Here is a 24,041-nt window from a genome sequence, read left to right as displayed (position 1 = left end):
TTTTTTTTGTGGCATGGTGGACTGTTCCTGGATATCTATTATGTTTTGGTTCACCCATGACTGACCACAAGTATTCTTGCAGGATTTTGGACACATCTCTTCCCTACCCATGCTCTTCACTATAGTTCCTAATCTTTCTGACTCTTTTCCTCATATCATACACTGCTCCTGCTTTGGAGGATTGCTGTTACCACTTTTTAGCTGCTTTGAAGCTGTGCATTGCCCTCTCCTGAGGGCTCCAGTTTTCAGCAGTATTCTTTTTCAACTGCAGCTCCTTGCTTAAAGTGAGTCTCATTAAATTGGGAATACTTGCTTTCAGCAGCATTAAGGATGATACTTTTAATGTTTTTCARAACATGAATGATGTTGCTAAAGGGTCAAGAGTGGTGACTGCACAGAATTGTTGTATTTTTATGCATATTATATACATGTATATACAAGTTGTTACTTAAAATGTTACATTGACTGGAACTTTATTTCTTATTTTCAGTCGCTCAAAGTCCAGATCACCATCTCCAAAGAGAAGGTAGGAGTAGCTTTTAAAACTAGATCATGCTGTTTGGCTACATTAGCATTAGCAGCTGCAGTGGTTGCTACTGAAACTAACTTTTTTAAGGATGAAAGCCAGAAGTATTTTCCTTGTTCTAATTTTAGTGTAAGTTATGAAAAGATGAATTCTCATGGATGTTTGAGTGCTGGGAGTCAGCACTTCATGACTAAGTCTGTTCCTAGAAAAGGGCTCTAGTGTGGCATTCCTGTGTCCACTCACTCTTGTGCTACAAGAGTCCTGTAAGGTAACCTGCTGTAACGAACCTCTCGGAGGACAGTAGAGAATGAGGGCAAATGAGAATCTACATTCCAGAAGTTCCTCAAAGGAATTTGACAGTCTGGAGGAGACATCTGGAGGGTAATGGAGGAAAGGAAATGGCTCTGAGTACAACTGGAAAGGGAGTGATGAAGGATGAAGCAAAATGTGAATCATGTGGCAGAACTAAATTCCTGCTGGTGTAATTCTTACAACTGGCTCTTACTCAGTTGCACAGCTGCCAAGCCCTGTTATGCAGCCTAAAGTAAAAAGTAACTTTCTCTACGTAACTAGAGAGGTAGATGCTGGAATTCATGTAGTTTGACATGAAGAAGATGATTAATCATGGCCTAGTTCCAAACTGAAAATGTTTAGGTTATAGCTTACCTTCAGCATCTTGGCAGTGTAAGCCACCCTCTGAACAGCTGCAGAGCAGACTCCAAAGTTGGTCTTTTGAGCATGCTGGCTGTCCTACTAGATGACTCTTCTTCTGAATGGACTTTTCACATTTAGAGCAGTTGCTGCTTGTATGCTGTAAGATGTAACACTTTTTTTCAGTATTCTTGAACTTCAAAAGAAAATCATGTGCAAGTGTGGAAAGAGGCATTATGGGGGTGGGGAAGAGGGTGGTGCATGGGTTAGCTTTCACACCAGGCACAGTGTTGGCACCACTTCTGTGCAGTGGTTGCTCAAAAAGGAGGAACCACCTCGGCTGGGTTAAGGAAACTTGGGCTAGCTGATCTTTGCTGTGGAAGTTGCTTTTTCTTACTCTCTTCTTTCCCTTTCAGTCATTCACCATCAGGAAGCCCTTGAAGGAGTGCATGTCCTGAGAGAATGGATTCAAATTAAAAAGTTAAAGTTTAAAAAGAAAATTTATTTTGTTTACATTATTATAAGGGATTTTGTGGTGTCTTTATAAATGTAAGGGCTTAGTCCTAGAAGGCTATTTCTATCAACTAACAATTGGCATGACTCTGGATCTTTCAAAAGTCTTATTAGTAGACTAATGCAAAACTGTTGTGTTAACGTTCTGTGATCTGAAAATGTTGGGCTTTTTTATTGGCGCATTGAAATAAACTGTGTATTTCTAACGAAGAACTATTTTGTGATAACCCTACTCTTTCTGTTAATACTTTAGTAACTAAAGCAGGTCATATGCCATTAAGTTGAGAAGCAGGAATCCAAATATAACAGATGCTTGCAAATTGGAGCATAGCACAGCAGCTGCTCATAGGTACCCTGCAGCTGTCCCCACTGTAGGACTTGCATTTGTTCCTCCATACCCCTGATTACGGTGCAGCATAACCAATACCAGCTGTCATTCTTATCATTTGTTCTTGAATGTTAGTGATCTGTACCTTGTATTTTTATTTGTACTTCCTCACAGCTCAGTGAAGCTAAAATGCCCTGTGCCTTTTTATTTTTTTTCTTTTTGGTGCCTGTACAGTTGATGCTTTGACTTCTAAAACTGTCTTTGGAAGGTATTAACAATTGCAAATGGCAAGAAGTTAGGTATGTGTGAACTCTGCTCTTACTTCCCCATTGATTAAAAGACTGGTGAGCCTCAACTGAGTGTTTGGAATACTTCTGGAATGAAACTGTTGAAGTGAATACTTCTAGAACTTCTGTTTTCTGTCCTGACTGTCCAAATAGTTAAAGTCCTGCTTTCCTTTTATGATAATGATAGCTTGGCAGCTTTGATAAAAAGGATAATACAGTTTACCCTTCACTATGCAAGAAGAGCCCCACTTTCTCCAAAAGCAGGGCTAAGTCACAAGCACAACTTGCAGGTCACCTTTAAACAACAGTACAGTTTGGGAAACCAAAGAGCCTCTCACATTACACTTACCCTGACTTACCTCTTAGTCAGGTTTTCTCCTTAGACTGTAACTAAGTGACTTTTTGCAGTCCTGAGCAGTTACTCTGAGTAGCTGGACTTCTTTACAGATAAAAGCCTGTACAGTCTGTCTTTCTTACCATGAACAGGCTACTGAAGGATTCAGTACAAGTTTGATGAACGAATAAAATGTTAGCTTGATCTGCAAGTGCACAGAAAGCGGCAGAAGCTGTTCATGAGAACTTATCAGTTTAGGGAAGAGAGCAGAGAGCCAGAAACTTTGGTCTATTTATTTATTTATTAAAAGTGCCTTTTTTAGTAGGTTCTGGGCTGTGTAGCTGCAGCTTACATCGTGCTGTCCATACCACTGGAATAATTTTCTTAGCTTGACACTAATCTGTAGGCTTGTAAGAAACTGGCAAATGATGCCTCTGAAATACTGATTTAATTAAGAGTGCTCAAAATAGAAGAAAGCATAATGAGCGGGGCTGTGTCTAGGGGTTCAGCCAATAGTTTTCAGGTGGACTTTTTGCTCATTATTATTTCAAAAGTAGTCCAGCTATTACAAGAATAATAATTAGTGCTCAGACATGACTTGACAAAGGTAGGCTTCCTGTGCACTGCCAACACTTGGACCTGCATCGTTAAACCTTTCACAGTTCAGCATAGGTACTTGCCAGTCATTCAGGATTACCTGGCACTCYCCCCCCACCCCCCSCCTCCTTTTTTTCCCCCAGTTCTAAGCCTTTACTCTAAGGGTAGCAAGAAGTGGCAGGGAAGCTGGATGTTGCTGCCCTACCCATGGACTGGCAGTGATTTAAGGGTTTGCATAGTTACCTGTGTAAAAACATACCTCAGGGATAAACATAACTTACGCGTTTCATCTGTCCATACCTTAGGTCTGTGTGAATCGTAAAAGAGCACAAACTGAGATCGTAACTTAATACAGGAGTAGTAGCAGTCACTACTTCCCTGTAGCACCCAGGATGAAACACATCAAGCCCTGCTGAAGGTTGGTTTGGCAGTAACAAGCACTCCATGACATGTGGATGGGACAGGGGTGGCCCCCTCTATAGCAGAGGGCCCTGTACATGGCTCTGTGGCGGTTGTCATCTGCTCAGTCCATGAATGGACTTCATTTCCCTTCTCAAACTTCACATATGGTGCCACCAGAGCAAGGTGCTGGAACAAGTCCTTCCTCCAGCTCCTTAGATGCTTCTAATTATAACCTGTTACATAATCTGTCCTTGCCCTCACCTTCCCTTCTTCAGGGTCGCTCAAACAGAAGAAAAAAAATTACAGCTGAGCATTTAGCAYGCGTTGTGCGGGGCCTGCTCGAGCCAAGGCCCAGCGCTCCCCCATGCTGGAGGCCTCTCAGGCGACAGGCCGGCAGTGTTGAAGGCACATGAAACTTGGCAGCAAACAGTGGAACCTGCTCCTGTTTGTCTGCACAGCCTACCTGAAAGCAAAGCCCGAGCGTTTGCTTATCCCTACTGAAGTGGCTGCTGGTCGCACAGTATTACTAGGCCTCGCAGCTCTTCACTAGCCCCCAGAAAACCAGGAGTCAGCCTCCACTACAAAACATTTACTGCAAATATGCAGTTCAGGAATACAGGGCTACTGCTAACCTGTTCTTCCTGCAATTTTAAACAGACACCAGGGAAGTTTAGCCTTCTGTGGTTCAACATACCTGCAGAGAACGTCCTAGCGTGCCACCACTTCAGGCTCAGTACTCGTTTCCCTTTCTGTTCCTTATGCGGGGAGTGTCCCTGTGAAATGGTTTCTATAAACACTTGAGCATGTTCTTCAAAAAGCAAACTAGTCCCAAAGAGATCTGCCTCCCTCTGCGCTTAGGCAGGGTTGTGGTATAGACACTGCTGCTTACCGCAATTTCACTATTTCAGATGACAGTGGTCAAAAGTTATTTCACTTACTTAAGGCACTTATTATTATTTGCAATTGCTGAAGCAATTGCTTTTATTCCAAGCAGATCAGCTATAATTATGCAATGTAGAAGGAAAGAGGTATTAATCTCATCATTACTGCAGCATTTGCCACACGCGTCTCTATCTGTCTGCTCCCCAGAGCAGGAGTTTGGCTTTAAAAAGAACATCTTCAAAAGTTTAAAAACTTTGACTTCCTTTCAGCTGTGTGGGATGGCAGGAAGACTACCTCCCACCAGAAGAGTTTAGCAATAAGCAGTAACTGTCCACCCGAGGAGCCATTTTTACTAGGCTACAGCAGTCCAGCTCAGCTGTTTTGCTCTTTGCACAGTTCGGGAGGCCTGAAAAGCAGATCTTTCAGAGGAAGCAGCCACCCTCTCAGGCAGCAGTCTGCACTGATCCAACAAATTACGCCAGCTAACTGAACCAAACTGTCATAGTCGCTCCCTGTTAGAGGAGGTTCTGTAAATCCAATCCAGAACCCCTTGACATGAACAAAAAGGCTCCCACCTTTTTAAGAGTTTTGGATCCTTAGGCAAGTCAATTCCTGCTCAGCAAACACAAGACCATCTCTGTGAAGGCTGGGCCAAAAAAGCAGGAGCAAGTTTATACCAATCTGGGAACAGTTTACCAATAACATGCTACAGGTATTTTTTTTGTAATCAGAAAACATATTGTCAGCATATAACTTCATCAACAAACACTTCATTTTCTTGCTTGGAGGTTTCTATTCCTCCGGTGAGATTTTCCATTTTCCTGTTTCCCAGTTTGTACTGTAAGATACCGTCTTTTCAACCAGTAAGCTCTCTGCAAATACTCAAAGGTTAAGAAGAAGAAGGAAAAAAAAAGTGAATAGTACAGTTCCCAACTTGGTCTTCCARAGATCAGTGCCACGTTTTGACTTTTGCAGAGACTGATGTTACTTGGTCTGTTCTTGGGCAGTAGCCCACAGCACCTTCACAGAAAGGTGTTCCCACATTACTGCGTGGTCACAAGCTTTACAATCATGCCAATGATCCGAGATCCACGGGGGCACATGCATAAGTCCATGCTGGGATTCTTGATTTTATCCTGCAGCAGCTGGTCGAGTTCACAGCGTAGCTCCTTCACCAGCTCAGCCACCTAACGCACACAGTAAGACAGAGACCAGAGCGTAAGGCTCATCTCCGGCGCTCCAAACGTACGCTTGGATCTGAACCACTCTTAGGATTATCACTCTTCATTACCTGATGCGAGGCAGCCACAAACCGTATCCATCCATCGTCAAGGGAAATGACAAATTCCCCCTTCTGCAGCTGCATGTGAACCTGCCCACCTCCGAGCAGGACCAGCGGGTACACCGACACCATGCTGCAGTCTCGGATGAACACGCGACTGGTCTTGATCTTCTCGTGATACACCAGGTAGGGACTGTCGAAGTGCCTAGTCTGGAACGGCAGCTGCGGTTAGTATGAAGAACACGTGCCCGGCACCCTCGCTGCACGGCCACCGCCATCAAGGAGCAAAGCCAATCTACTTGCTCAGGCACATACGGGCCTGCTTGCCTGCACTCGCCCCCGGCCCCCTCCTCTGAGGGAGCATTTCTATTCCTGACACGTGCCTGCCTGACTAACAGGCTCCCTTCACCCTGCAGGAGCCGCCAGCAAAGTCATCTCTGGCAGTTACCCCTTGCTCCTCCCCCTTCACAGTGAACAAGTGAGAAATCAGCTAATTTAACAAAGTTGCCTCCCAGCCCCCAGTTCTCCATTTCATGCTAAAGAAATCTGCCCTGTGCTGGTGGTTTGTTATGCTCTTTTAGAGTAACAGTGGTGAACAGATCAAAGCCTTTATAACCCTAGAGTTTTAATTATGTGAGACTGCTTCTTTTTAAGCAAGTAATGACATCCTGGAAAAGTAATGCATAAGGAGACAGACTTCATTAGGTATGTGTTACCATGTATCAGGGTAGAAAGAGAAGATCTATCATCTAAAAAATAGCTGTCAGGSTAAAAAGGAAATTAACTACATTGAGGCTACATGAAGAAACAAAGCTATAAATAACCATGTATTAATTACCAGTAAATAATATTTCAGCTGAACAGATCAAAGTTTTGTGGGGGTCAAGACATCTGCTACACCTACATGAAGGGGGTACATAAAGGCTACTTCCATGCATGCAATCTCAGTCAGCGTGAGGGAAAGGTTGGGGAGGATTTTAACTGCAATATTTGTGTGTGTAACATTGTAGATGCAGCTGTAAGAAAACACCAACTGGGAGGCTACTGCCTATACTAATTCTGCTCCGTAAGCTGGAGTTTAACTCTGTGTCTGAGAGGACACACTTACCTCTGACACACACAGACCATTATCTACAATCCTGACAGCAGGACTGTTCAATCAAGGGGTTGCTTTATTTACTTACTTATTTTTAACATCAATAGGGATCCTCATTGTAATCTCAACTACTTAGGCAAAGGTGATTCCTATTATAAAAAACAGTGTGCTTTGCAGAAAAAAAGGATCTGACCTGATAATTCACAGAGGAAGGGTGAATGTGAACATAACCATCATTTTTGGTAACAAACTTCAGCTCTTCTGCTTTTGGTTGCATTTTGACTGCTCCTGTACTAGTCTTCTGGTACTTGCCCTCTGGTGTTTTCACCTATATGATAAGATAAATACAGTTATAAATCCATTACACTACAGAATTGAATTCACCTTTCTTTTTTAGTTAAGTTTTTATTTTATTTACTGCTGGCATCTGTATGGCACAAAAAGCAAATCTGTAGGAACAACAGCAGTATCAAACAAAGCAAACTGGAGTTCAGCTGCACAGCCCTAGCACTATAAGCACAAAGCTTTGTCAACTCAAAGAAGATCACCTGGCCTCAGGATCATACTGGAAAAAAAAATCTGCCACAATTAGACGAGATGCAAAGCTGGTAGTGTGGACGTGCTACGCAAAAGAAGGGAAAAATGAAAAAGCATTCTTTTACCTGGACAACATTGGGATACAGCGCAGCACACAACATAGCTGAAATCAGCTTGATGTTCTCTGCATTTGAATTTGCCTGCGAAATTAATGCATATATTAGGTATTCTACAGGTCAATCAAAAAGCAAAGTCTTGTTTCTGAAATGATTTAACTGCTGAATACAGTTTCCTGTTTTAGCTGCATTGCTGTGTGCCCCCTGCTTTCTGGCTGGCTCAGCARGTACTGTTTTCTGAGGATTTTCAGCCAATGCTGAAATATTTCATTGCTCTGTAATGCAGCTCTGTTCCCAAAATAAGGTTTGCACTAATGCCAAGATTCAGCACTGGTCATGAGTTCACAGCTACAGTGAATGCGTAAAGTAGAAACTGCACATCCTGCTGTGTAGAACCCAGGGCACAAAAGCCCCAGCCTCAAGTCTCTCAACCTGCATTACCATATACAGGGCAGAAGAACAAAACAGGCAGGAGGTGCTAATGTGAGACAACAAGGGTGGGCTGTGGCTGGAAGCCCCCAGGCTAGAGAAAACAGCCAGCACTCCGGCCAAGTTAAAAACTGCAGCATCTGTTCAGAGCACCAAAATGTAGCAAATTACCTCTTCTCCTGTGGATTCCAACACACCATCTCCTCCTTGGCAACACTTCTTCTCAATGTCCCGTGCTCTTAATCCTTCCTTCACAAACCCAATATCAGAAAGCAGTTCTGTGAATTGCCTTTTCAGACTGGCAATTTCCTACAAACAGACAAAGAGCTGCCAAAGGTGCCACACCAAAGGAAAAGAGTCTTACTGGGTTGCTCATTTTAGGTACGAGGACTCTGCCTTGGTATTTCAACCTGTCTCTGTGCAAGGCCACAAACAGACTTACTTGAAGAACTCTTCCTGATAAAAAGTTCTCCCTGCAATAGTGGTAGCTTGCCTGGGAGCCCTCTTTGGTACTTAAACGCCATCCCTAATTAAAGAGGAGGAAAGAAAACAAGCAAACAAACAATCAAACAAAAAAACTTTCATAAAGTATAACAGCTTGGATTTCAGCACATCACAAACCTCTGACAGAGGCTCCTGATTTTTAGCTCACCTTATAGGCCTGAAGAAGAGCCAGATAGTCACTGTTTCCTACTGCAAACTCCAACTTCTTTTTGTTTGCTTCTTCTCTTTTATCCCACGGTGACACCTAGACAGGCAGCAAGAGATTAAGGTTCTTTTTCCTCCCATCTCAGGCAACTCATCCCGAGATCTGCACACAACCTCTGGTATATAGTCAGCAGCTCACAGGTCAGTCTGCAAACTCTTGCCATGGGTAACGAGTAGGAAGGCATTCAGAAATACCCAGTCAACAGCAGAGCACCTAAGCCCATTGCCCTATCTCCTAACAGCAAGAGATCCAAAAGTAAATCTGTGAGTGACCAGCTCACAGAAAGTATCTCCTTTAGGGTACACCTCTCCACAGCTGCCAAAGTCCAAGATCTGTGAAAAATACCAGTAAGAAGACTTAACAAGCTAATGGAGCTCAAATGAAAARGCACCTAATATGGAAGAGCAGGGTAAGTCTAAAATCCACTTGGGCCTGAGAGAGAAGATGACAGCAACTCAGGACGTTCAAGAAGCTGGACATAAATCAAGCTATTCTATATCATCACACAGAGTTGGCTGAAGACAACACCCAACAAGTATATGGGGGAAAAATGCAATTTAATAACCAGAACAATCTACTTTCATCTCTTTCACAACTATCTCCAATATAAACAAACTATAGCAATCAAAACTTCACTGGCAAGAAAGTCTAATTTTTCATACAAATCTGTACATTGTCATAGAAGTTGCACAAAAGTAGGAGCATCAGTAAGTACTGCAGCTGATTCAAAAAGCCAAAGTGAAAGTGAACACACAAACTGAGATCAAAATTGAACTGTGCATTCACAGCTCAGACATGTCATCTTCATAATTATCACAGTCTATTCCTAACTGTGTGTGGAACAGCATCAAATAATGGATAAAAGAACAGAAGACATTGATTTGCAATTTTTACACCAAACTTGGACAAAATGTACTGGCTGTGCTTCTTAACTAAGTCAGACCTAAAAATATGCCCATTATCTCTACTTTTTACTCATAATATAACACTGTTGTCAGTGTTGACACGTTTTTGGGCACCTGCTTATAACTGGACTTTCTTCCCCAAGGGCTGCATTAACACATAAACAATCTAGGCTAAAAAGGAGAATCAAAATACTCAAGTGTAGTATGCTGCAAACTACAACAGCTACAACTGAATGGAAACACCCCACTTTCAAAGTGCAATACTGAGCTACAGTTCAGAATACTTACAAAAGGTGACTTAAAGGCCAGACTGGCTGCTATAGTTAGTGCAGGATCCAGGCAGCGGAATATGGTGCCAAACAACATTAGCTTGCCAATCCTGACATCAACAGGCAGAGAAGCCAAGTGGTATCCCAAGGGGGTGAGCTTTTCATCAGAAGTTAACGCTCCCAAGTCTTGTAGTCGCAGCTTTGATGCCCGCAAAGATTCAGTTCTCGGGGGCTCAATTAATCGTGATAAGACAGAGTGAAGACTCTGTGTGGAAAACATCTCCAGAATCTTAATTCTTAAGGGGAGGAAAAAAAAAAAAGAGTTCAATACATTGGTCAAAAAAGTAAGCTTTTTTTTAAAAAAGCCAGGAAATAGGTTCCTAAAAACATGCTCTCTAGAAGAGGGCCTATAAGGCATAATTTGAATTGGAAGGAGTTTTCACCCCATCCAACTTCACAAARTCGGTAAAAACAGATTTCCATTCAACACACTGTGTTTTTACCGATGTCTTTACCATAATAAATTGTGTTGATCTTTCTCCCYCCTTTTTGTATGAAGGGGTGCACAGAGTGAGACAGAAATAGAAGTTTTTTTTTATTTAGTATTGACATGATAGATGGTGCTTGATCCAGTTTGTGGCTTTACTGCACTACACTGCACACAAATACCAAGGGAGAGTTTACAGTGTAAAACACATAAACAATCTAGGCTAAAAAGCAGAATCAAAATACTCAAGTGTATTTCTTAGTGCCAATTGAGAACTAAGTAACAGGAAGGAGGCCAGAGGGAACTGGAGACGTGTGCCTTTAGAAGAGGCTCTGGACACAGTGGCAAGTTAATAGCAAGATCAAAGCGATCAGTCAACAGAACCTTAAAACTCCAGAGGAAGTTTGTTGGTTTCATGAGGTCAGAAAACTCCTGAGGAAAGCCAAAGCCTTGGTAAGAGCAGAGCAGATTACTCCGTGCAGTGGAGAAAGGACTCTTTAAGGCAACACAGGAATGACAGCTCACCTCAGACAAAGCTGCTCCAGGGGCACTCTTTGTATTTCTGGTAACTGCTGATTTATAAGCTGATGGTTATAGTGATGGCTACTGAAAAGATGAAAGCAGACTCCTGAGGCTACACGGCCTGCTCGCCCTTTCCTTTGTAAAGCATTGGCCCTGGATACAAACGTGTCTTCCAGACTTTCCATTCCTTTGCTTGGGTCATATCTACAGGAGAGCAAGAAAAAGCTTATGTTCACAAGTGCAAAGTGAACACACTGCAGCTCAAGCAGACAGATGCTGCCACCTTCTGTATGGACACAACTCCCACCCTGCCACGAGATTTGGGAACTGGTCCGGATTGGCTTCTCTCACTTCACAGTAGCTTTCTGCCTGTCCAGCTCCTCCACCTTTTTCCCAGCTCTTTGGAAAACAGAAGTTTGCAGCTCAAGACAGAGTGGCTTCCAAGATTAAAAAGCCCCAAATAGTATCAGTACCTTTTTTCTTTCATTTTCCCAGAATCAATCACATAGACCACATCATCAATGGTAACAGATGTTTCTGCAATGTTTGTAGAGATGATGATTTTGATGACTCCTACAGGAGGCTTGAGGAACACAGACTGCTGTTCTTCACTGGACAGTGAAGAATGAAGTGGATAAACAACACACCTGGAGGGAAAAATAAGACAGTGTGCTGAGCATCGTGAGCCTTTTTCCTCCTGGTAACAGTCTGTCTGCATGCATACAGACATTCAAAGGAATGTAAAATTAACCAACCTCTGCCCTGTTAGGTGTAAGGCATGTTCTAGGGGAAGGTGGAGAAGTTTACAGAAGGGACATGTCTCAGAATCAAAATGAGCATAGAATCCTGTCTCTGTTGAAGAGTCTGGAGAATCGCACTTATAATGACAAACTAGAAAGAATCACCCCAGGCAACCTTGCCAAGGGCATCTGTGTAAGCAGTGTTTAGGCAAGGAGATCCATTTACATCTCCATGTAATAATCTTGGGGCAGAATGCAAAAGCTACAACAACAGCCGCCACACACGTCTCTGCAGAGCTTCTGAAACGGAACAAGGGCTGAGATCAAGTTTTCTACAGTCCACTGAATTATGCAGGGCACTGAGCGGAGAACATTAGCGTTTGTGAGAACGACAACTAAATTGGTCACAAAATTTGACACTTTTCACCTTCCTGGGCTGAGAAAAAAAATACACAGCAATCCGATAAGGTAGCAAGAGAACAAGAATTACCCTGAATGGAGTCAGGATCTTTCTATCACATGCTGTCTCACACATTCAATAACCTTAATTTATCCCTAAATAAAAGTAGGTAATGTGCAGAAAGCAACTTTTAATTTATGGGTAAAGACTGACAGTTTTGGAGCTTTTCTGCCTTACCTCTTGCTATGCCTATTATTGAAAAGAGCGTTAGACTGGAGCTGCTCATAAAGCATCTTGATTTCTGCTAGACCAGGCAAAAATATCAACACAGCACCTAGATCAACAGATAAAAAAAAATCACTGAGTTGAAAAGACAGAAAATATTTTATTAATATGCAGAAGGCCCTTGTCAAAACTGCAGTTCTATTTTGCAATTTTTTAACAAAAAGCACTCAGGCTGTAACAGTCCCTCATCAAAGACTTTCCAGAGAAGCGGACTATTCTCTCATCTTCCCCATCCCATGCAAACCAGAGGCTTTGTCACTCAGATAGAACCCCTTTCTTTAGTAATAGTCAGTAACTATGGACACAGCATTCAAAACTTTAGCTTGGTGCTGTCTGCTCAAGCCCACAGCCTTCATGAATCTACTTTTGTTCATCTTTCAAAGATAGCGAAGTTACCTGGGGGGTATGAATGTCTGCCGGTAACTATCCACTCCAGCAAGGCTTCAATTAATTCCAGATTAACTTTGTCCAAGTCCATGACAGACATTGTTTTCAACACTGCCTTGTTAACTCCTGAGGACAAAATAAATCAATCAAACACACAGTAAGTCCATCTCCTGTAAAAAAAAGCATGCTCTGGGTATACTGAGCCACTGTTTGGCTGCTCAGCCACACCTTGATCCAAACAGTCCCGTAAGTAACCCAATGCGCCTTTTTCCCTGTTCCATTCTTTCTCCCACTCCAGCTCTTCCCTTCCTTTGTCGTGCCTCACGACAACTCACACCTAGCCAGTACAGAACCTACACCAGGGTTTGTCTCCCAGCAGAATGGCATACACACACACTAGCAGTAGGAGGAGCTGAAAGCCTTCACGTGGCCGTTGACAGATACCTCCAGGACTCCCTTCTCAAGCTTTTTTCTCCCTTCCAATGTTTCTTACACCGTATCAAGAATAGACACAGATCTCACCCTTCTAGGAAATACATTCTCCTTTGGCTACTTCAGCACTACTATGAAAGAATCACAATGAAAAGACAGGGCTGATCATGCAGTGGTGTTACCACTCTCAAAAGTCACCTTCAGAACCTGAGATGTTCACCTTCTAGCCTACATCTGAGGCTTTTAAGCAAAGTCTCTTGCTCATTGTCACTGGGGAGTTTACCATGAGGGGGTGCAGGAAGGAACTCGTCCAGGCTAAGCACAGGGAGGGCTTCAATGTTGACAGAGTCGGTAGTTAACAGAAAGCTCTGCCTGCCTTATTAAGCTTTTCACAGAATGACTAAATTTCTTATGAAAGCCTTCTGATGCTGAAGTAACCTCCCTGATGTGGGCAGATGGACACTGTGCTTTATGTAAAGCTGCCCCAAGCAAGAACAAGTACAGAGAAGAATGTAGAAGTCAACAAGGCATCTGAAACAGGATGGAAATAGATAAAAGCTGGGAATTGTCCCTCTTCAGATGCTAAAAACTGTCCGCATACAAGATGTTTGTTCCAATTTAAGAGAATGATGAGTTTCTTCTCTTTCTTTTCAGCCCCTCCCCCCCCCCTTTTTTTAAGTTGGCAGGAGGTTTCTGATCTCATCTAGAAAGTACTGACCTGCTTAGCTTCACAACCACAAAACTCTRAATGACGTACATGCATTAAATGTACGCTATTATATGCTAGCACATCATGCTGGCTTGCTGATAATAATATGCCAGTTTACTACATTTAAGAGAGTGCTCACCTTTATATCGTGCCAGGAGCTGTTTTAGAGTTAATTTTTGGTCTGGGTCTGAATCCCTGATAGCTGTGTCAGTCTCTCCCAGGATGCCAGCACGTCTCAAGTCCTCCTCTACTTCTTCAAATGCAGTTCTTTTGTGTCTTCCATTCAGTTTGTTCTCTTGCTTTGTCTTGCGCCTGTAGGGACTGCTATCCTCTAGAACATATCTGAAGGGCAGGAGAGCATTCAGTGGTGTGGAAAGAAGCCTAATGGTCTCCTCCTAAAAATGAGCTATGAAGATAGCATATCAAAAGTATTTATACTAAGTTCTTCTCAGACTTATATCAAGGGGTTTGCAAAATCACAGACAGTAAAGAGACTGGGAATTTTACGTTAGTCTTATTTCACTTCATGTTGCTGTTCTACCCTCCACCCCAAGGACAGCCAAAGCAGTACTTCTGAAATTAATTCAGTTTTATTGGGGGAAAGCCATGACAAAGCAGGTTCTTCACCCCAGGGGCAGCTCTAACTTTGGGGTAAGGTACTTCTGGAATAGACTGATGCTCAAGGAAGTCTCATCACCCACAGTCAAAGTCTCTCTCTCTTTCACTAAAAGGTCACTAGTGCTGAAATTCACAGCCAGATCTGCTGGCTGGCTGGTGGAGGGAGAGATGTCCTGCCTTTCTGGGATGCTAGTCTTTTAAAAGCCGTAGTGGGAAAGACTAAGACCAACTTGATCCTAGCTGTTCAATGGACAACTGAGAACAACCGTCTACAAGTAATTTATAGTGGCTGACCAGATTACTATCTGAAATACCTGAGCTGCTCTGACTCTCCAGTAACTTAACTGACAACAGGGATCTTTGTCCCACTTTCTGCTGGGAGGTAAAAGCATTTGTTTGGTATCCTGCATTTTTCACCTTCTGCGCTGAAATCTATCTTCACATTTCTTTTGCTTCCCAATACCCAAGCATCACCGAAACAAGTGTTGGGGAGAAAAGTTCGTCAAAGCACAAACACCAAACTCTTCAAGGCAAAGGTCACCTCTTCTTGACTAATTATGCAGGATCTAACGCAGAAAGGCTTGTTTAGGACTGAGGCCCTAGACTCCACTGCAGTATGAGAAGTATGCTTTAGATTCAGCGTTTTAACAGACCCCCAAGACTGCAGGTGGTGGAGGGAAACGGGATTTGAGAGGATTTCACTTTTAAATTCACATACAGAACTAGCACATTCTCAAAGTCAGCTGTGCAACTTCAAACACCAAATACATCTGAGCATGCTTGGCACTTTCATACCTTGTCATTGCAATCACATCTTCCAGAAAAAACTGATCCACAGGAAACGTTCGGCCTAAAGAGGAACATGGGAATAATAAATTGACATGCCCACAACATGCAGGAAGAGGTATAAAACAAGAGGCGTTATTATTTCATTCCCTGGTTTCACAACCTTAATCCTAACCCACCTCTGCGATCTGAAAGGGAACTGGAACTCTGAGATGGATATATACTGCAGTCTTCCACACAACCTCTGTCTAGAAAAGCACTGGATGTTTTCCTAGCATGGTTTGGCAATGTGCACTTGCCCTGTAAGAGAAGGGCTGATACGCTTTTGCGATCACATCCATCAGACTAAGTGCTTCTGTGATGCTCCATGCAATGATGGAGCAATTTAAAAGGTACATTTGGCTAAATATGTACACATTCAACTAGATCCTCTCACTGCTCCTTGTTCACTAGGATAGAGGAGAGTTTTCGGTTGTGGCGAAACTAGCTCAGAGAATTATGTCATATGTTTCTTGCCATTTCAGCTTTTGGGGAAGAAAATTCTGCTGGTAAAGGGAGATACCAAAAAGGCTCCATTCCCACATCTCCTTTCCAGTGAAGCTCATTAGTCTTTCTTTCTAAGTCCTTGGAATCAGAGCTCTTGTATAAATCCTCCTCTTGCCCCTTTGCAAATTAGCTCTTATTTGTAGCTTGTGTTAGAGAGATCTCTTCCTCTTTCACCACTGTAACTTACACAGGAATAGAGAAAAATGTCACAAGCAGTAAAACTGAATCCAAATCTCTAAAACAATGAATGTGACAGATAATGAAAATGACTTTTTTTTTTCACCTGGTATGTTAATAATTGGACAGGAGTGAAAGTACTGAGAAAAAAGCTCTGCATTCAAGGTGGCACTCATTAGTATAATGCGCAGGTCTGGTCTCTGAAACATTATATCCTTCAAAACCAGCAGCAAGAAGTCACTGAAGAAAACAAGCAAAAGACATTTGAATTTCTTCAATGTTAACTTTCAGAGCCTCTTCTTTCTCCCCATCCTGTCCACTTTTGTGCTTTTCCCGATAGCACTGCTATACTACAATAGCATACTTACATCAATAGCACTAGCTTTGCAGAATGGTTGGCGGCTAATAATGCAGTAAACTAATGGACAGCAATCCACTTACTTTGGCTGTCCCCTCCTAGGGTGTCAGGATTACTTGGCAACTTTATTTAAACAACAAAAAGCTCCAGCTACCTAACTAAAACTAATGACAACACAATAGCAGTAGATAACAAATTAACTCAAAGCAACAAATGAATTCTTTTTGCTACTTCCCCACTGGAAGGGGTTATTCAAACTTACCCACTCTTCCTAATTCACTGTATCTTCCCCACATATTAATAGTTTTTGTGTCATGCCTAGAAGATTGGCTAGAAAATTTTAGACCAGGAGGAAGAAGAATCCTCAAGAGATACAAGTCCTTTTATAAGGCCAAAATATTATCTGAGCTGTAGAATAACAGGTCACAGATAAAGCCTCCTCAAAATCCACTGCATTTCAGTGCTCCACAAGGAAAACATCCAAGAAAAAGGCTTCTTGTATTACTCATTTTACAGAGATAGCAACAGACATTGTTGTTTGCCTGGCATCAGCAGGTAAGTGGAGTATAACTGCAGGAGGCTGGAGCAGGATAGGGTGAGGAATATGTAGAACTGGTAAAATCTAGACTGGAAAATAAAGTGAGCACTTGTCCTTTAYAGGTGCTCTACTGAAATCTGTGTCAGGATAAACAGTTCCCCAAAGGATATGTGAAGAAATAGGGTATTTGGTGAGAGCTGAAATAGGAGAGGAATAAGGACGAATAATAATTGTGGTTAAAAAGTTACTTCTTAACCCATACAGCCCACCTTAAATCTCTTTTCAATGCAACTGCAATGAGATGAGCACAGAATATTTGAAGGAAATGCTTTCTTTGCAAACTGCTGCAACACAACTCCCTACTGTCCAAAGACACGAACCTAAAACCTGACTCCTTCCATCTTCTCACATACAGATTACTGCCATAGGATCACCAAGTCTGACTTCAGTTATCTGAATCTGAATCTGCAGTGCTGCTGACTGCGTCTCTTCATTTTGCTTATGAGATAATGGATTATTTACCTTTCTTCTGTTCTTTCATGAACTTCATCCACAATAACGTGTGTGACTCCCTGCAAAGTCAGATCTCCTTCCAGCCTTCTCAGCAGCACACCAGTAGTGCAGTACAACAGTCTGGTAGCTGAGGACTTGAACGTTTCAAGTATTAATAATACAGTTATTAATACAATCATATCACCATATGATATGTTTTGATACATAAAATTAACAAGACAAAAGCACAAAGTATTCAGTTGGACTTTGCGCAATATAACATAGTACAAAGAGAGTATGTGTTGCTATAAAACATTCAGTTCCAGCTGAGTATCTGAGTGCTAGGTTTGACAGAAAGGGAACAAACAATTCTTGCTGGAGACAATGCTGAAGATTTCTTTTTTCATACTAGTCTTGATTAAAACTCAGAGCATCTGTTCCTTATCAAAGGGCATCATTGTAAGGAGTAAACAAAAAATCTGAACTAAGTTGTTTTTGCTATGGAAGTGACTGTGTGTTAACTCAGTTCTCTGCCTCTGGAATGATTCAGTGAATCTCTTTTTTAAACACATTCCTTGGAAAAAGCAATTAGCTGGAATGCAGACAAAACTTCCAGGACAGCAGTTTAAATTCAACTTCTGCTTCCGGCTGACTGAAGCTGTCTCTGTCTGGAGAGGTATGGAAACGACTTGCGCAACCTTCCAGAAGACAGAAGTTGTTACTAATACTCTCAGACCCTTCACCACTGTCTCAGCAGAGTGAAATAGCAGCACAGCACAGTACAGTATTGTGCTCTCATGCTGTAAAGTGGACTGTGCAAGTTGGGATGAGATAAAATAGAGGGAGAATATGGACTTGCTGATCTCATTATATGATTGATACAAGACAGAGATTGCGTGTGCTGGACAAGCACTAAACACATTTTAATAGAACTAAATGAAACCCAACAAGGAAACCACACACACCTTTACACTTTCTAGTCGAATCTGATATCCAACAGTGACCCCGATCCTTTCTGTTCTTTCTTTGGCTACACGTTCAGCCACAGAAATGGCAGAGATCCTGCGAGGCTGAGTACAAATGATGTTTGCAACTTTGTTTGGAGAACCTTGCAATGAAGCATCCAAAATAAACTGAGGAATTTGAGTGGTTTTCCCACATCTACATGACAAAAACAGGGATCAATAAAAACAAAAAAACCCCAAAACTTCTATCCATGTAAATTAAGATGACCTGATCCCACTTGAAATTTCCTTGTTTCATTATTGCCACACTGCACACAAACTTCATCCAGGATTGTTGCCACTGGTCATAAACAGACCATGATTCTAATCTTTTCAAGACACTGTTATGTTGCACATTCTTTTGTGTATATCTTGATACATAAATTCTACATGGCAAATCACTCTTACCCTGTCATGCCGCTCACAACAAGAACTTGGTGGCTATTCAGCATATCAAGAATGGTTTCTCTTTCCTGCCATGCAGGGAGCTTCTGTCTTTCTTGCAACATGGACTGGAAGTGCCTAGAAGACTGATAAACAAAAATAATTAAGAAAAATTGGTATCTGTGGTTAGTCCTGCCTTAAGTTCATCAATTCTAGATGTTGCAAATGGTCCTTTTGGCCTCAGGCCTGACTTCCTGCATAAAATAAGCTATAGAACGGTTTTCTTGCATCAAACTTATCTAAAGTACAGCAAAAAGGGTATTTTCTAGAAAGCCAACTGAACTTCAAGTGAATTTCAATGACTTGTCACATTCCCCTAGCAAGTTGTTTCTGTATTCAATTATTCTGGTAAAACCTGGCATTTATTTTTAGTCTGAACTCATCCAAGAGTTGCAAGATCTCTTTAAGATGCCTAATACATCCCTGATTCATCTTGCTCCAGAACTACAGCTGTTATTCTTAGACATATCTGATATATCTTAGCAAAAAGTAGTCTGAGCAATCTCCTGCTAAAATATCTAATGTGACACTCAGATGAAAGCTCTCAGATAAAAATTGCAGTTAATTTTGCTCTTCTAACTCTCCAACAGCAACAAAACTCAGCTTTGCAAGACCAATGTTCTCTGCAGGTTGCTCAAAAACAGTGGAGTCACCTGTCCCATGAGCTAGGGGCTTCTGCATCTAGAACAAGATGCATTTTGCTTGCAACAAACTAATTTAAAAAAATTTGAATTAGCCTATAGTCTTCCAAAACAGCATCTTGCACTGCCTATTTCATTCTTCACCAAGAGGAAATGTGTAACAGTTGGCAGATGTTAGAAGCATTGTTTGCTGAACTACTGGAAGACAAGCAGCTTGGTAGTAAGAACATCACTGGAGTGGAACAGAGCTGTTTTGACAGCCAGTCTGTTGTTTAAATATATTTTTTTTCTAAAGCAAACATGAAATCAGATACTCTTTTCTGTATATCATACCTTTTTCAGCCGAAATTGCTTGCAGATTTTAACATTTTCATTATACAGTGACTTTGCCTGCGTATCATACTTTTTGGAAAGCTTTTTTTTGAGGTTTACATAACTCTCTTTCTCCACAACAACTTGTTCAGGCTCATCTTCCTCCTCCTCCTCCTCTGCTACCTCCTCCTCTTCCTCCTGAGCCTCTGACACTATAGAGACTTAAGACAGAGAATGCAGTTAGTTATTTGTATCACCAAAGAGGAGGACTGGTTTCAGCACTGTAGAAAAACTGAAGAGGCACATGGTCCAGCAGCATTCTCAATAGAGATTCTTGTTCGATTAGAGCTGGGGATGTGCAGGACTGGTTTTGAATTGTGTTTTGCTCAGTACTACCAGGAGACCTCTCCTGACCATGTCAATCAAGCCACCACTTCTCCAACTCCAACCCACTCATTCCTACCCCTGCACCTGCTCTATGCTCTGCAGTACCATGGTTTGGGTGGCCATTTGGTGAACCAGACTAAGTAACTGGTTTGGTTACAGAAGACAGAAACAGAGACAAAACAAAACATTAAACAGGAAAACCCTTCCCCTTTCTGAAGGCTTTTTATCTGCCTTAACTTCCCTGACCAAACTACCACATTACCACTTGAATGCAGCGCAAGACTGATGGCTGTGCCAGCTTAAATGAAGTAAAACTACATCATAACATTTTTAGGCCACTGTGAAATACTTTTAAACCAAAGCTGAAAGTGGACCAGGTACTTCGGTGCCTATTTCCTATCAGTTTAAGTGGGATTTGCTCACACAAGTCAGCCCTCAAAAGTTTTGAGACTGTATTTATCAAAACAAGAAGATATTTTATAACAAAAGATTATTTGAAACCTCTACTCAATTTCAACTTCTGGAACAAAGCTATCTTTCTGTGGAATGTTTAAAAAGATATCCATTGTTTTACTATAATGAACTATAAAGAAAATAACTAGATTGTCACCCTTCAGGTGCTCCAAAACGTGATGCAGTTATTCTTGCAAACTCTCTTTAATATAGCTGGCCTTCAATAAGACAGCTTTGGAATTGAGAGCTAGGAGGTCATCTATGCCATGCAGTTGCTGACACTTTGCCATAAATGACAAGGGGTCCAAACTCTCCCCTTGTGAAATCAACCTAGTTGCAGCACATGTGAAAAAGAGATGATGGCAGACAGGGAAACATTCTAGGCCTCCTTGAAACATTTACTCCACGTTTACAAAACTAATTTAGGGTAGAGGCTAGTAATTTTTTTTAAGTTTCTAGATGTTTCAGATTGGCAAATAGTAGAAGTACCAAAGCTTGCAGAGAATCCTCCCCAATCCCTTCCAAAAGCAGGTCTGTAGTATTTTGGCGAACTCGCATCCACTCTCTCAATTTCTAGCAATTGTGTGGAAACAGGCCTCGTTCACTCCATAAACCAAAACTCATTAACACTGCACTCCTTTAACTCAGTTCTTGCAAACGGAAAACCTCTCTGCTGTACCTCTATTAAGGAAGCGACTTCCTGAGGCACAGACTAATGATCTGGCTCGCTGCATGACCATAACTGATGGAAACAGATTTGGAACAGATGCCTGAACTGTGCTCTCTGCCTTCTCTGTTTTTTTAATGTCTTGACTGCTCTCTGCCCAGAAGTGCTAGAGGGAAATTTGGTGTACCTTCCGACATCTGATTTGAACCAGATGAACCGTCTGTGTGCAGTCTTACTGAAGGCCTTGCCAGCAGGGACAGAGGAGGAACACTATACTTGTGGTGAGTATTTTTAAGCAACTCGCTTATTTCAGATTCATCTTCTAAGCAAGTCACTAACGCATACACCACTGGTTCGCTAGACTCGGCAGCTATCAAGGCTTTTCCAAAGAGGAATTCAGCAATGTGTAAACGACAAGCAAGAGGTAGATTTTCATTAGTGGAATAAAATGCCACAAGAGGTGCCTGGAGTGGATATTTGTTTTCTTCGGGAAATCTTATTTCAAGTTCATACATGGGAGAGTCATCACTGTTAGGTCTGAGATGTGCATCATCTACACAGCTCTTGGCTAGTCTTAGGGGGTGATCTGGAGGAATTTCATGTCTGAATTTGCATTTTGAACCAAACCTGCAGCCTCCTTGGAGATAGAATTTACATATTTCTTGTGTAGTATGCTTTGTTGCGTCTCTAGTAGAGCTACCCTTTCGTTTAGATTTGCTGAGTCTGTCTGTCAGGTATTCCAGTTCCAAACCAAAAGTCCAAACTCGGTTTTGAATTCTTTCTACAAATTTTTCTCCGTAGATTGACCGGAGGACAAAAGCCTCTTCTTGTCTCTGTTCTAAACATTCTTCTCGACTGGCCTGAGCAGCTGCTGCAGGAACCTGCATCTTCTCTCCGTATCTTTCTGCAAAGCACTGCAACAGCAAATACTCCAGTGATGCCCCAATATTACCGTTGCAGGATCTCAGCACTGTCCTACAGTGCTCCTTGTCGAAACCATACCTGCAACAAAACAGAGCAAACATGACAACACGTGAGAGACACAGACTTGTAGGAAGCAAAATAATCATATATATCATGAGATTCTGTCTATCACAAGAACCCCAATGTTTATGCTATTTTAAATGAGTATGGCAGCAGCAAATTTTGCTTTCTATAAGCGCCAGTCTGTTGTTTAGAAGACGACAAATGAGGTTACATGGCATCTGTTTCACACCACTGAATGTAACGCCTAAGAGCTACAGAATTAGATTTTCCAGTTGCACCCATAAACTCAACTCTTCAAAAAAAGCTGAGTCCTCTCACAAAGAAAGTGCCCTCTAACAAAAAAAAAAGTTAATCAATACTCGTATTTGAGAAAATAAGATGAAGAAAGCTTTCACATTTTCGAAATTGTATCTACCTGCAAGAAACATAAATCACCGAGCAATGCTGCCTGAGCTTTCATAATATCTGTTTCATTTTCTTGGAGAAAGAATTGAAATCTTCACTGAAAACAGCTAGAACGACTTTTTTTCATAAAACCATTATTTTAAATTCATCTAGTTGAGATTAAACTCATAGGGGATACAATCCCAGTAGTTCTACATACACAACTTCCCTGGAGTCAGGAGGAATTCCAGGCACCAAGGGCTCACAGCATCGAACCTAAAGCGATTTACCTCTTCTGTATACAAACAATGCACTGTGAAAAGTATCACCTGGACAGTTTATGCACAGCAAACGGAGACACCTCACTTTCCACAATGTTGCGTTCAGCTGGTTCAGCAGAAGACCTTGGCGTTAWGTCAGAAACTTCTTGATCTGTCGACCAGCATGGCTCATCATCAAGGTAATCAGGTTCATCATCATCTTCACCAGAACCAGCTACTCTGATTAAAAAAAAAGTTATTAAATTTTAAAATAAAACAGAAATATATTGGTGATTAGACCCAACAAAAAGTGCTATTCATGTAAACAGAGAATTCTACTGTCTCTTTCCCTGAGTTAATTCTGTAMAGGAAACAAAAGCAGACTCAAAAAACAGAGGATTTGAGATCAAATTAAAAGCTAAGGGTAAAAAGAATACTAGTTTTATTTCTAACARTATGCTCATCTAAAAGAGCTGGAAGTAGTGCCTCTATTTAAACTAACTCCGACTCAGGTGCCAGCTCCTGCCCTTGAAGCTCTCGAAGAAGTTCTTTCACTCTTCTCTGGTTCTCTGATGTCATGTGAATGGTCTGCAGAGGCATTCTGGCTTCAGTTCTCTGTCTYGTTTGCCCTCCTCTTCTGGTAGGGGCAGTCGATCTACAAATTAAAATAAAAATAAAACAAAACAATGACTTTCATTTGCCTGGCTGACATAATGTTGACTGGATATGCAAAGCTGAGCTTTAGAAACCAGYTCTGTATTTCAAAAAAMGAAAACCAAAGTAAGACTCTTCTTTCATCTAAAGAACATTTAGTTTGGTTCATATTTACATGATCAGGATGCTTGCATGTCTTGTGTACAGGCACATATGCTTTTTTTCCCAAGTCAAGCTCAAATTCAGTTACAAAATACTTTACTTGGTAAAAGTATGGTCAGACTACAGTAYAACCAAGTATTTCTGGGCCTGACTRGCTACAGGACATTCAAATTAACAAATTTATTCAAAACTGCTTATTTTCTGTGGTCCAACTTCTGCTTTGTAAGACACAAAAATGACTATCCTGTGTTTATTAGTGTCTTCTGATCAAATATGTTCTGAAGTTACTTTTTAGTTCAGGAAGAAAATTAACAGAGAGGTTCAAATCTTAAAAAAAAAAAAAAAA

The 24,041-nt window shown here is 41.5% G+C and overlaps 2 protein-coding genes across 4 annotated transcripts in view; one reads left to right on the top strand and one right to left on the bottom strand.

Moving 5' to 3' along the window:
- The window catches only part of LOC146601124 (uncharacterized), a 6,927-nt gene extending 4,554 nt beyond the window's left edge, over positions 1-2,373 (top strand). For both annotated transcript variants that reach the window (XM_085311375.1, XM_085311364.1), the window contains 2 exons: positions 491-526; positions 1,594-2,373. In XM_085311375.1, coding sequence (XP_085167501.1) covers positions 491-526; positions 1,594-1,618 — 61 coding nt within the window. In that variant the 3' untranslated portion in view covers positions 1,619-2,373. The remainder of the gene's footprint in view (positions 1-490; positions 527-1,593) is intronic.
- Positions 2,374-5,167: 2,794 nt separating this feature from the next.
- DHX57 (DExH-box helicase 57) overlaps positions 5,168-24,041 on the bottom strand; it is a 20,221-nt gene continuing 1,347 nt past the window's right edge. For both annotated transcript variants that reach the window (XM_085311384.1, XM_085311393.1), the window contains exons 3-24: positions 23,382-23,534; positions 22,949-23,119; positions 21,436-22,250; positions 19,763-19,962; positions 18,753-18,874; positions 18,306-18,501; positions 17,371-17,495; positions 16,059-16,192; positions 15,239-15,293; positions 13,965-14,167; positions 12,694-12,810; positions 12,250-12,346; positions 11,346-11,519; positions 10,876-11,076; positions 9,883-10,159; positions 8,633-8,728; positions 8,423-8,506; positions 8,152-8,289; positions 7,561-7,635; positions 7,092-7,226; positions 5,812-6,012; positions 5,168-5,707 (exon numbers count right to left, since the gene is read on the bottom strand). In XM_085311384.1, the coding sequence (XP_085167510.1) occupies positions 5,564-5,707; positions 5,812-6,012; positions 7,092-7,226; positions 7,561-7,635; positions 8,152-8,289; positions 8,423-8,506; positions 8,633-8,728; positions 9,883-10,159; positions 10,876-11,076; positions 11,346-11,519; positions 12,250-12,346; positions 12,694-12,810; positions 13,965-14,167; positions 15,239-15,293; positions 16,059-16,192; positions 17,371-17,495; positions 18,306-18,501; positions 18,753-18,874; positions 19,763-19,962; positions 21,436-22,250; positions 22,949-23,119; positions 23,382-23,534 (3,913 nt within the window). In that variant the 3' untranslated portion in view covers positions 5,168-5,563. The remainder of the gene's footprint in view (positions 5,708-5,811; positions 6,013-7,091; positions 7,227-7,560; positions 7,636-8,151; positions 8,290-8,422; positions 8,507-8,632; positions 8,729-9,882; positions 10,160-10,875; positions 11,077-11,345; positions 11,520-12,249; positions 12,347-12,693; positions 12,811-13,964; positions 14,168-15,238; positions 15,294-16,058; positions 16,193-17,370; positions 17,496-18,305; positions 18,502-18,752; positions 18,875-19,762; positions 19,963-21,435; positions 22,251-22,948; positions 23,120-23,381; positions 23,535-24,041) is intronic.

The sequence above is a fragment of the Rhea americana genome, unplaced genomic scaffold, assembly GCF_003343005.1.
Source record: "Rhea americana isolate MKP2758 unplaced genomic scaffold, rheAme1 scaffold_109, whole genome shotgun sequence".
Lineage (NCBI taxonomy): Eukaryota > Metazoa > Chordata > Aves > Rheiformes > Rheidae > Rhea > Rhea americana.
Note: the sequence above shows the minus strand (reverse complement) of the source record. Positions and strands in the feature narration are given on the sequence as shown.